Here is a 12,623-nt window from a genome sequence, read left to right as displayed (position 1 = left end):
GTATGACATTCTGCTGAATACAGCAGTGCAGCACATTGCTAGAACACTGGCTACCTATGCTGTCAAATGTTGCTTCTTCATCCTTTCAACACAAAGCAAAAGCACTGCGAGAAGTCCAGTGATTTCAAGTAAACAAATATCTTTCCTTTCACCGGGACCTTAATAAATGGCCATGACCCTTCTAGACCATTGTGCTTAACCTTAAAAAATGTGCCTTTAATACTGATGAAGCTTGGAAAACTGAATAGAATTCACAAAAATCCCAATAAAAACCTTGTATTAAATCCAACACAGAAGGACGCTGGCTGTGATATGTGTCACTTATGGGCAACTCTAAACTGTATTTGTTCAAATCATGGAAGATACGGATACTTGTTATACAAAAGTAAAATGGAGAGTCTTTACATTTTCCAATTGTAGCCATCGAGAACAGACCATGAATCATATGACGCAGTGCTTGATATACAAATGTGAAGGAGATATTGGAGTGATACACTCTGCAAATCCTGATTTAATTGTCCGATTCAGCACATAAATGTAAAATTATAGTTGCTATATCTATATCAGCCATAGAAAGAAGAAGAAAAGGTAGAAAAATACTTTTATCTGTCATGAAAGTACTAATAACTGTGAATAGTCGTGTTATATGCTTAGAAGTTAGCAGTAGAATGAAAACTGGATTTAAAATGAAACTTTGATTAATAGGTTTGATATCCATGAATGCCAAACCTTTAACATTGAATTGTTGTGATCTGGTCAAGAAAGTCTGCTGCTGATGGGAATTTGTATCTGTATCTGATCATCTTCCACTACTATCAAAGTAGTGATTATATTTTAAAGGAGGTCAGATTGTTCTCTGTAAGAAGTGAAATAGCCATATATGCACATACTTTGCATTGCAGGATTGCCAGAGAATTAAAAATTTTGGCTGCTGAATTGCATGCATTTTGCCACAGATTCTTCTATCAAGCCTGTGCAGAGAGTTAGAATATCTTACATATAAAGTACATTGAGCCCTGATGTAATAATGTGCACTTGGCAGAGGACACTGCAGCTATGTGCACATTTTTTGTGTGCAAACTTCTGCTGATGCAGCAAACTTCTGCTGATGGTGCAAAAACCCATCCCCAGCCCTTCAGGCTTCCTACAAACACACCCTCCACACCTACAGAACCTCCATTTTGGAAATAAAAAGAGATTACTACATCCAGAAAATCCACAACTACCAATATGATGCCAAAGCCCTTTTACGTATGTATCCTCCCTCACAAACTCAACACCTCCCCCATCTCTGATTCAGATGCCAAAAACAAGTGTTTGGAATTAGTTAACTATTTCCACACCAAAATCACCAATATTATCTCGAAATTCCCTACAACCCCCCCTCCCCCTTACCACTAAAAAATCCATCTCATTCGAACTCACCTCTGCCTCAGAGATAACCAGACTCCTAAAGAAAATGGAACCATCCCTCCACCCTGAAGATTCCATCCCCACAAAATCGCTCCTTGCCATTCCAGACGCCATAGCCAAACCGATCTCTGAAATTATTAACCGATCCCTCACCCTAGGTAAGGTCCCTGATGAACTGAAACAAGCCACCCTCAAACCCATCCTAAAGAAACCTAACCTGGACCCTGCAGTCCTGGCCAACTACCGTCCGATATCCAACCTTTCATTCATAGCAAAACTCATGGAAAGGGTAGTTAACGCCCAGCTCATAGAACACCTTGACAGTCACAACTTGCTTTTCCCTTCTCAATTCGGATTTCGAAAATTCTTCAATACTGAAACCTTACTAATATCCCTTACTGACACAATCCTCAAAGGGTTAGATAATGGTCAATCTTACATCCTAGCCCTACTAGACATCTCTGCAGCCTTTGATACTGTCAACCATAGCCTCCTTATCAATTGCCTCTCAGATATCAGTATCGCGGGCTCAGCCCTGAACTGATTGTCTTCCTTCCTAGACAACCGCTTCTACAAAGTCAAAATTGGCAATCATGAATCAAACTCAGTCAAATTATCACATGGTGTTCCCCAAGGCTCTTCCCTCTCCCCAACCCTTTTCAATATTTTTACGTATTACCTCTATGCCAACTTCTTGCAGATTTAGGTCTTACTCACTTTGTATATGCTGACGATGTCCAGATACTTCTACCGATCACCGATTCTGTAACAAATGCCCTTAAATTAAGGGATAATTGCCTATCTTCAATCAATAAACTTCTCACTAACCGTAACCTCGCCCTTAATTCCTCAAAAACTGAACTACTCTTCATCTCTCCAGCCCGCCACCCTCACACTTCTCCTCTCCCTACTCACACTTTCTCACAACATGTTAGAGACCTAGGGGTCACCTTGGATGACCCCTCAACCTCCAAAAACACATTACCAACATTACAAGAGACTGCTTCTATAAATTACACATTCTGAAAAAATTAAAACCCCTTTTACACCATAACGATTTCCGAACTGTCCTCCAAACCACACTATTCTCAAAAATCGACTATTGCAATACCCTTCTTCTAGGATTGCCTGCGTCCACCACCAGACCTCTGCAGATGCTGCAAAACGCAGCAGCTAGAATTCTCACCAACTCCCGTAGATCTGACCATATCACTCCAATCCTCAGAAACCTCCATTGGCTTCCTATCCCAGCCAGAGTCCTCTACAAAAGCCTAACTATCATCCACAAAACCCTTCACAATAATGAGATCCACTGGCTTAATGACTCTCTCCAGTTTTATACCCCCAACAGACCTACCAGATCTGCCTACCTAGGGACTCTAACTACCCCCTCATATAAATCTACCCAGCTCATGTTCACCCGAGATCGTGCTCTCTCCCTCGCAGGTCCTACGTTATGGAACTCGATGCCTCCAGACCTTCGCCTGGAACACTGTCCAAACACCTTTAAAAAAAAAAAAAAAAGTTAAAAACCTGGTTGTTCAAACAAGCATTCTCTTAATACCATCCTAGTCCCTGTCCTCACCCCCAGGTATCCATAACTCTAACTATGTAACCCTATTACTACCTAACTTTCCCATAGACATCTCTCGTAAACCCCAAATTTTATAGATTGTCACTTCGATGTGCTGCGGTAACCAATGCTTTGACTGTCATACAGTTATGTAAATATAATATGTAATATAGTTTCTATCTCAACAAAATTGTTTGTTTTTTTGCTGTATCCTTCCTGCTATCTCACTCACTTGGTCTCTTAGACCGTTCCTCTCTCTCTCCCCATTCCTTATGATTCCCTGTTAATTGTAACTTTATCCTTCCTTTCTCCCTAATAGTTTTTGACCCCCAGTTTTATGTGAACCGATGTGATATTCAATTGAATGTCGGTATATAAAAGTTATAAATAATAATAATAATAAGGAGATTTGCTTACAAAGTATTTTTATTAGGCATTATAAGTGTTTTTGGGAGATGCTGGATACTGGGTGCCCTTAGTCTTACAATCTGACCAGCATCTCCTTGGATACAGGAAGTGACCCTTCTTTTATAGTTAAACATATAATATTGTCGAAGCTTCTAGACTTACATGACTGCCCAAAGACTCATTTACAGTGTACAGGGAAGCGTTCTCTCCAGCAAATCCCTTGTAATGATGACATTAGATATTAATCAAATACAAACACTAGCTCTATATTAGTAAAATATATCTGTTAGATTTTATGGGACAGTCATATGTGAGAAAAACTGCCAAAAATTCAGGGAATACCACTTTTTATAATCATAGTCCCTGTCTTTTTTTCAATTTTGCAATGCACCCCACTTGGTCAGACATACAAAATAAACACTGTACTTTCCTTTATCATGTTGCATAGTATTTTTATGAAGACTGTACTTGACACAGCTGTGTTTTGATTCCTGCTTCAGGAGTGGCTTCCATATTTTGTGCTTTTCTGCTGGAACATTTTATTCACATATCTGTCCCTTAGATCTTCAAAAATGTGGAAAGAATGCTTCATTTTTAAACTTTGACAACAGTAGGCAGTGCGATATGACTTTATCCACGCTGTATATTTGGCAGCCATTTAAAGAGATGACGTATTTTGTGACTTGTGAAGGCTTTTAATTTGTCCGGCCCTACCCTTTTATTTGTTTGTGGAGCATAGTATGTCCTTCACAAATAAGTCATCAAATAATAAACAGGTCGATGCAGTACCGGCTTGTGTAAATGGGCGCTCATGATTGAGCACCCTCTCTCCTAACATGTGCCCAAGCCTCCTCTCCTGGGCGCATGATGCATTTTTTAAATGAGGGGTTGCATTAAAAAGGACAGGCCATGGTTAAATTGTGCATCCCTAGCGAGTCCATGGCATTGCGTGCCCAGGAGAAGTGGCTGTGCGCCGGTTAGGAAAACGGAAGCTTAGTTAATGTGTAGTTAATGTCTGTTTTTTCCTAACCGGCTCACAGCCACCGGTTAGGAAAGCAGACAATTACAGGTAGATTTTCAAAACGTTGCGCACGTGAAAAATGGGGGTTGTGCACGTGGCTGGGCCTTGCGTGCACCGTGCGCATTTTCAAAGGGGCCCGGCCATGCACGTAACTCCTGTTACGCACAGAAGTGCCAGGACAAAGGAAAGGGGCGGGGGAGGAGCAAGGCTGGAGGCAGCCGGTACAGCGACTGCCAGCACGTGCAAGTTGCTCCTGCTCCAACGGAGCAGTAAGCAACAACTAAAAAAACCCCAAAAACCTAAAGGTAGGAGAAAGGGTTTAGGGGGTGGGGAGGGAAGGGAAGGGGAAGAGAGATTAGGTGTGGGGGGGGGGTAGGAAAGTTCCCTCCTACTCTGCTCCTTAATTGGAGCGGACTGGGAGAGGCCCAATCTCATTGCCGCGCGTATGTTTGTAATATAAGGCCCCCCCTGTGTGCGTGCCGCCCACACGTGTGCGTGGATTATAAAATCTGATGCACATATGTGCACAGCCCTTGGATTTTATAACATGTGTGTGCTGGCATGCGCATGTTATAAAATCGGGGCGCACACACATGGACAAGTGCGCTTCTTTTAAAATCTACCGCTTAATGTGGTAGGAACCACAGAAAAGCAGTATTTGGGGCTTTTTTGTAGCTTTGTGGGGGTTTAGATGGCTTAGTGTGTGTAAAACGTAACGCCAGCCCTGGGGTTGGCAATAAATTTTCCATGTTAAAACGTGCGCATCCTGCGCATGATGATTTTTTTGCATTGGGGTAATAGCTAATTGCCTCATCTACATGCGTTTACATGTGATGAGCGCTATTAGCTACGTGGTGGTTTGGATGCGCTAATCCCCTTATTACGTTGGGTGTTATCCTAGCGCGTTCAAAATGTGCGTTCAAGAGCTCGTTAGCCTGTGCGCAAGGCTCAGCACACAATATAGCATTGGCTTGAAAGTGATTGCAGAAGAGTCTGCCTCTAAATAGTTTTGAACAAGAAGGGTTTTTAAATTTTGTTTGCTGTATCTGTGTCCACAGCATTGTAAAATGGAAAATACAGCTTTAATTTCACATTCTTTAGCCTTCAGAGAATTGGTTACATGTTTTAGGAGTTAAAAAAAAAAAAAAGAATAGGGCTAGCTTTTCTTGCTGCACATAAATGTATAGCGTGCTCTTTGATGATATTGTAACAATTCTTTCCTTTTATCTAGCAGCTTGAAATTATTATACAAAGTCTTCACCATTTCATACTTAATCACTATATTTTTTTGGGTGAGAGGTAGCTGAAGATTAAAGGAAATGAGCACACAAAGACTATCGACATGTTTTGTGCAGATTGTTCAGCTTGTTCTCATGTGTGCGTGTGTTTGTATGTAATTATGTACCTCAGTCATTTGTCAGGCATTCTAATCCAGAAGTTTTGTGTGGTCTCGCTTCTCTGAAAAAAAAAAATAGTATGTAGGTCAGTGTAGAAGAAAACAATTTGGTGATTTGGTGTCCATTCTAAAATGAAAAATTGTTAAACCCCATATTAATTCTTAAGTTCCCCTTTTTACTGATTATACTACATCTATTTCTCCCATGCAGTTTCTAGAGGTGGGATGCATTATGTGGAAATGGTGAAAATAAAAAGCAGGGTTTTTAATTTTATTTATTTAAAACATTTCTTTCTTGCCTATCAACCATTTCAAGTAGATTACAAAATATGATGTTCATAAAATTAGCATGATAAAACACACAGATAGACAAATGGTCAATCAACATTATTACTAAATAGCAGTCACAAGTGGCCCATCCTACATAATAGGAATTATAGGATTAATTATATTCATGGGCTCAGAAGTCCCTTTTTACCCACAGGGTTTGCACTAGTGTTCAAAGCAAAATTAAGTGCATAGTTTTCTTTGATTATTGCCCTCGGAAAATGTACCCACAGAGCTTTGTGTTGCTTTTTCTGATGGACCTTTTTCCATTGGAAATAGCGCATGTAGAATTGAAAATGTCATCCATGTGCATTATTTCTCTCCCCCAACTTAAACATGCTGTTGGGAATACCTCCAGACAATGCAGGTGAAAACTGCATATTTTTGAACAACGTGCATAATTTTACCTGCGTTGAGGGTGGGCAGTTTTGAAACAGCCTATTTCATTAGACCTGCAGAAATAGCTTTGATTATTGCCCTACCCATACTCTGCCACCTAGTTGTTAAATTCTGGCCTATTTTCAGTCTGTAGGTATGTATTAGAAAAATGATGCTGTTGGGGCCAGGGGGAGGACCAGTTGCTTCAGGGACAGATGCCACTGGAAGAAGATGGAGAACTGAGGAGGAGGGTCGGCTTTCCTTTCAACTTCTCTGTCTAACAGATGGAATTAAATTACCTAGGAAAACAAAAAGGGAAATGGGGAAAAAGTAGTCTTCTGTTTGTTTTTATTTAAGTTTATTGAATTTCAAATCATTTTTGTATTATTTTCATGTTTAAGTGGTTTTGAAGCTATTTTAGATGCCTTTTAGAACATCTATCTTCTCTTTACTATGCTCTGTTGCTCTTAAAAGAAAAGATAAAAGGGTCTGGTGAGCAATGAATATTGTTTTTTCATGTTTGGGATTTTTTTTTAATCTTCCTTTTTGCTGCTTTGACTCCCATTGGTGATTTCCGTATAGTTGATGTAAAATGTATTTCCCTCACTGATTTCCCCAAAAGATGTACAAAATAAAGAATAAAAATAACTAAGGGCTAGATTTTAAAAGCCCTGCGCGCCGGCGCGCCTATTTTGCATAGGCCACCGGCACGCGCGTAAGTCCCGGGGCTTCGTAAAAGGGGCGGGAGGGGGCGTGTCCGGGGGCGGGCCGGGAGGGCGGTCCCGAGTTCCCCGGCACTGCGGCCTGTGCCGGGGGATGCGAGGCGGCGCGCAACTTGCCCAACAAAGGTAGGGGGGGATTTAGGTAGGGCCGGGGGGTGGGTTAGGTAGGGGAAGGGAGGGGAAGATGGGGGGACACGGAAGGAAAGTTCCCTCCGAGGCCGCTCCGATTTCAGAGCGGCCTCAGAGGGAACGGAGGCAGGCTGTGCGGCTCGGTGTGTGTACGCGCGTATCTAAAATCCGGCGTACTTTTGTTCGCGACGATTGTGTGAACAAAAGTACGCGCGCGCGTACTTATGTTCTTAACAAACCAGCCCCCTTCTATTAAGGGCCCGAATCAGACTGTGATTTAGATGGCGCATCAGTCTCATATAATTATTTACATTCTGGAAAAGCTCTAAACGGTCAGTTGGATGGTGGATTCTTTGTTTTGTTTTTTTTATAGTGGAAAAATGAATTGCAGCTTGAATTTAGTTTGAATCATGCCCATAATATCAGCAAACAATAATGTGTAAATGCTGTGTTGGGAGAACATTGTCATAATCAATTTAAATCATTGTCTGTGTAGGATGCTTAAAGTATATGAACCCCCAAATATCTAACTAAATGTCAGCAATTACATTGGTGATGGAGGCCGCGGGGGAATTGACCTGAAATAAACATGTGCTTCTGACTGATTCCAGTCAAACCCACTAAGTAAAGTGTATTATCACTATAGCCAGTAGGACCCCATATGCTTATGAAATTATATTGTTTAAAAATATGTAATGATTGAAGAGAAATATGGAAAATTGAAGAGAATATGAATAATAAGGCTCAAATGCATGAGTAGTGCCTTCTGCTGACCATACTTACCATTCAAGAGCATGGGACAGTAGCCGCCTTTGAGGGCAACATATTAAACTATGATAATACCTTGTGTTATCTGTTGCAAGCAGTTAATGCACATTTTAATGCATAATCCATGCTAATGAAGTAATGAAATGAAAAAGTATGTAAAATGGCTCATCAATTAATGTAGTGAAAAATTATGCATATTAATGCAATCATTATTAGATTTTTACCTTTTAACACAAACAACTTCATCTTGGGTGGTGTAGTTGTTTTGCATTACTGTCCACATTAACGTACATTTTACAGTTTGTACTAATGCATGCCATATTGGCATGTCATTAATATTAGCCATTATTATGCATGGTAACGGCCAACATTAATGCAATTAGGATATCAGCCCCCTTTGCTTTTAATGTTATTTATCAAGTTGCTGATAGTATCTGAAACTGGATAACAGCAATTGGTCCTAAGATGTTATGGCCTATCTTCAAAAATATTGTAAGATCTCAAGGAGCTACAGCGTCTAAATATTTTAAAATAAAAACTAAAGCAGTATTATATTTTGACTAATTTTCCCATATATATTTTTTTAATATAGAGTTGGTTTCTTTTCAGGACATTTTTTGGTAGCAGTGCTAACTAGGTAAAATTGGATCTGCTTCCTTAAATAACCTGATTTTTTCATGCTTACAAGTAAATGTCTTGAAATTTACTGGAGTAATACATTGTATGAAAATAAACCTCCTCATTGTGTTTTAAATTACTTACACAATGCTTATACTCAGAGCAGAAGATATTTAAAATTATTTCCTAAGAGGGTTTGCTTTCCTTTTTTGTTAGATGTGTTCTGGGTAAGTATTAATTGGGTAGTGCAGCCTAACTAGATAAATGCTAGCAAAACTTTGCAGACTATAGCTCCATTGTTGCAGAGGAATGATGAATCTTTTCCCATGCACCTCAGGACTATTAGCACATTTCTTTTATTATATAACATAAACTGGCCACACAGGAAAGTGATTTTGATTTAAAATGGTAGTATTTCAAACGAAAGATTTGTTTTGGTGGTTTAGACCCTGCTAGAAGCCCTAGATATTGGGTTAATTTGGAAGATGAGTCATTCTACCATTTGCACTCAACTATCAACCCTTTTAAATGGACAAATTTTAATCCACTTATACTAACGACAGATTTTTATTTGATTTAACACTAATTTGGCATAGTTTTAAATTCCTCATATTTAATTTAATCTTTCTTTGAAATAATGCACATAAAATAGGCTATCAATGATTGTCCTTGGATGGGGGTTAGGATACTATTTGGTTTCAGTAGCACTCTTGGGATACCCTTTACAGTGAATGTGAGGGTTCTTCAGCTGAGATTAACTTCCTCAACTCTTTTATGAAAATGTGGAGATTGTGCATTCTACTGAGGCTACAATACTTTGTGCATAGTTCCATCATCATAGAATTGCTCACTGGTCACATTTATCTTTTCCAGCATTTGATAAGATTCATGTCTGTTTGACAACTTTGAAAGAACGGTTATCTAGGCATAAACGTTTTATAACTACTAGCAAAAAAGAAATCTTATATCTCGCAAGATGATCTTCTATAACTATTTTGAACCAAATTTGTAACCTGGGGGTAATTATGGACACTATACTTTGCTTCCATCCACATATCGGTAACTTTGTTAAGGGGACATATGTTTAAGTTACGGATGCTATGAAGGTTATATCCTTTTTTGGATAATGACAACTTAAAGTCTTTTGTACATGCCCTCGTTATCTCTGCACTTGATTATTGCAATGTCTTATATTTGGGCTTGCCACAGAAGACAATGGGCCGGATTTTAAAAAGGTTACGTGCGCCGGGCCTATAGCCCCGGGACGCATGTAAGTCCCGGGCTTGCAAAAAGGGGTGGGGCGGTCCAGGGGCGGAGGTGGGGTCAGGCTTCCGGCACAGTGGCCATATTTGCCGCTGTGCTGGGGATCACGCATCAGCGGTCGGCTAAGTAAGTTTGGAGATTAAAAAAAGCAAAGGGAAAGGGCGGGAGAGGTAGGGGAAGGAAAGGGAAGGTGGGGTGGGGGGTAGGGAACGGGGGAAGGCAGCGTGGCTCTGCGCACGCAAGGTGCACAATTGTGCACCTTCTTTTGCGCGCTGACCCCTGATTTTATAATATGAATGCATGTTAAAATCAGGCGTACATGTGCGCGTGCCAGGCAATGTGTGCACATGTAAGCCACGCACGCTTCTTTTAAAATCTACCCCAATATGTGCATTGCAGTATGTGCAGAACTCATCAGCTAGTATAGTCACCAGAAGATCATTTCGAGAGCATATAACACTGGCACTTGCAGATTTGCACTGGCTGTCTGTCACATGGCAAATTAAAATTAAGATTTTACTTCTTGTTTTTAAAGGTATGAATGGTCTTGTCTCTTCAGCTCTTATTGCACTTTTAAAGATTTACCAACCCACACGGAGTATTAGGTCAGCCTCTTAGGGATTGTTATGTATACCATCCTTTAATCAAATTGGACGATGAATTCCGTGAATGATTATTTTATGTACAGGAGCCTTCCTTATGGAATATGCTGCCAAAATAAATTAGATAAGGGCTCCCTATTAAAGTTCTGTAAGATGGTTAAAACAAATTTATTTCATAGTTTTTAATCTAAGGCAAAGTACTTATTTTGAGCTTTCTGATTTTTTTAATAGCAGAAGCTAATAAGGCAATGTGCTTGTATTTTAGTTGGCCTGAAAACAGAAGGGCAGTGAGGCAATGTGACTGTTATGTTGGTTTTATTGTGTTTTATTTTTTATTATTTTGTGTCATATGTTGATTTTATTGCTGTGGTATTTTTCCTACTTTATTTTGTTATTGTTTTTTATGATTCTGAGTGTTTTATTTGTAGACTGCTTAGAAATGTTGATGGGAGGTATTGAAATTTAATATATAATTTCTTAATTGCACATTGCCTCAATTTCCAGAATTTGGTTGATGATTAAATGGAAAGTGTGTGTAAAAATAAATCTTACAGTAATTGTGTTTTTTATGTTTAGTAATCTATTGGAGTTATTTTGTTAAAGTATTTATATAACTTTTCTGTTTTTATTGTTACAGGAGAATGACTCAGGAACGCTGGATACAGTCGGAGCGATTGTTGTTGATCAAGATGGAAATGTAGCTGCTGCTGTTTCCAGTGGAGGTTTAGCCATGAAGCATCCTGGGAGAGTTGGTCAGGTGACTACAAAATGTATTTGCAATTGGAAAGTAGTTGAACTTATTTGTTACTAACTTACTTGTGATTTCATTAGATTTCAACTAATAGAGTTCAGTAGTGGACTATTTTTTAGTAAATACCTAGATTGTTTTACAGGTAAAAGTAGTTTTGACATGATTGGTTTTTCCCATTGAAATAGACAATTTCACTTGTATTTTTCCTTCTTTGGTTGAAGAAGATAATTGTACGTACCTATATGTAATACAGTAAGTGCTCTCTTAATTTCAATGGAAACCGGTGCGTCTTAATAATGGTGTGTCACTGTTCCAGGCATCTAGAAAAATCCAAGGGTTTGACTTCACTTAGATTCTACATGGAATCTGAGCCTTACAAATTTTCCAGTACAACTGGGAGGTTCCCTAGTCCCCATTCCTGAGCCTTCCCCCAAGTCTTGTCTTGGAACTAAAGAACAGGAAGAAGAAGTCATGGAACATGGGACAATGTCAGCAGAGGGGGGACACTGAGACATGGACGGAGGAAAAGAGTGAAATGCCTAAAGAGAACATGATAGAAAACAAATGATGTTGGGGATGAAATGGGCAGTTAACATGGAGAGTGACATGGTTAAGAATAAGGGAAGTAAAAAGAGACATAAACAATAAAATGAGGAAGACTGTAGAGTGAGAACTTTGGAAACTGAAATTAATGAGAATAAACAACTAAAATGATGAACAGCATAGGAGAAAAGGATAAGCAGAGGCAGATAAAGCAAAGCAGATACATACAGGAAGTTTTGAAAACTTACTTTAACTTGCAGCTCCAATTAGTGTTTGAGATTTTTGGTGTATTGTTCATCTTGGCTTGTATTTTGGCTGTGCAGTGATTTCTCTCATCCATCAAATTATCGTGCTTGGCTGCCTCTAGTGCAGCATCTGCATGGCTTATGCCATTTTCTTCTTTCTTGAAGCCTGGCCTGTTAATCTTATCTTCTTGTAGCTCACAATTCTGAGGCATCATCGCTAAGAGCATTACTACATCTTTTTATATTACTCTGAGTTCTTGTGATTGATAGCTGTGTTGTATTACTAAACATATTTATAAAAATAGATTTCCTAGCGTGTAGCAGATGGACTTAGGACCCAATGGGTATAGTGTACTCCTGCTAGCAGTTGGAGACGGATCAGATTTCAATCTGACGTCAGCTCCTAGTACATATACCCCTGCAGGAAGTGCAGCTCTTCAGTATTTTCCGTCTCCATAGCAGTTAG

General features: G+C 39.5%; 1 protein-coding gene across 1 annotated transcript in view; it reads left to right on the top strand.

Moving 5' to 3' along the window:
- TASP1 (taspase 1) overlaps window positions 1–12,623 on the top strand; it is a 352,009-nt gene that overhangs the window by 167,924 nt on the left and 171,462 nt on the right. The window contains exon 9 of the mRNA XM_029593555.1: window positions 11,256–11,375. Within this exon, the coding sequence (XP_029449415.1) occupies window positions 11,256–11,375 (120 nt within the window). The remainder of the gene's footprint in view (window positions 1–11,255; window positions 11,376–12,623) is intronic.

The sequence above is a fragment of the Rhinatrema bivittatum genome, chromosome 3, assembly GCF_901001135.1.
Source record: "Rhinatrema bivittatum chromosome 3, aRhiBiv1.1, whole genome shotgun sequence".
Lineage (NCBI taxonomy): Eukaryota > Metazoa > Chordata > Amphibia > Gymnophiona > Rhinatrematidae > Rhinatrema > Rhinatrema bivittatum.
This window is presented reverse-complemented; position numbering and strand designations above follow the sequence as displayed.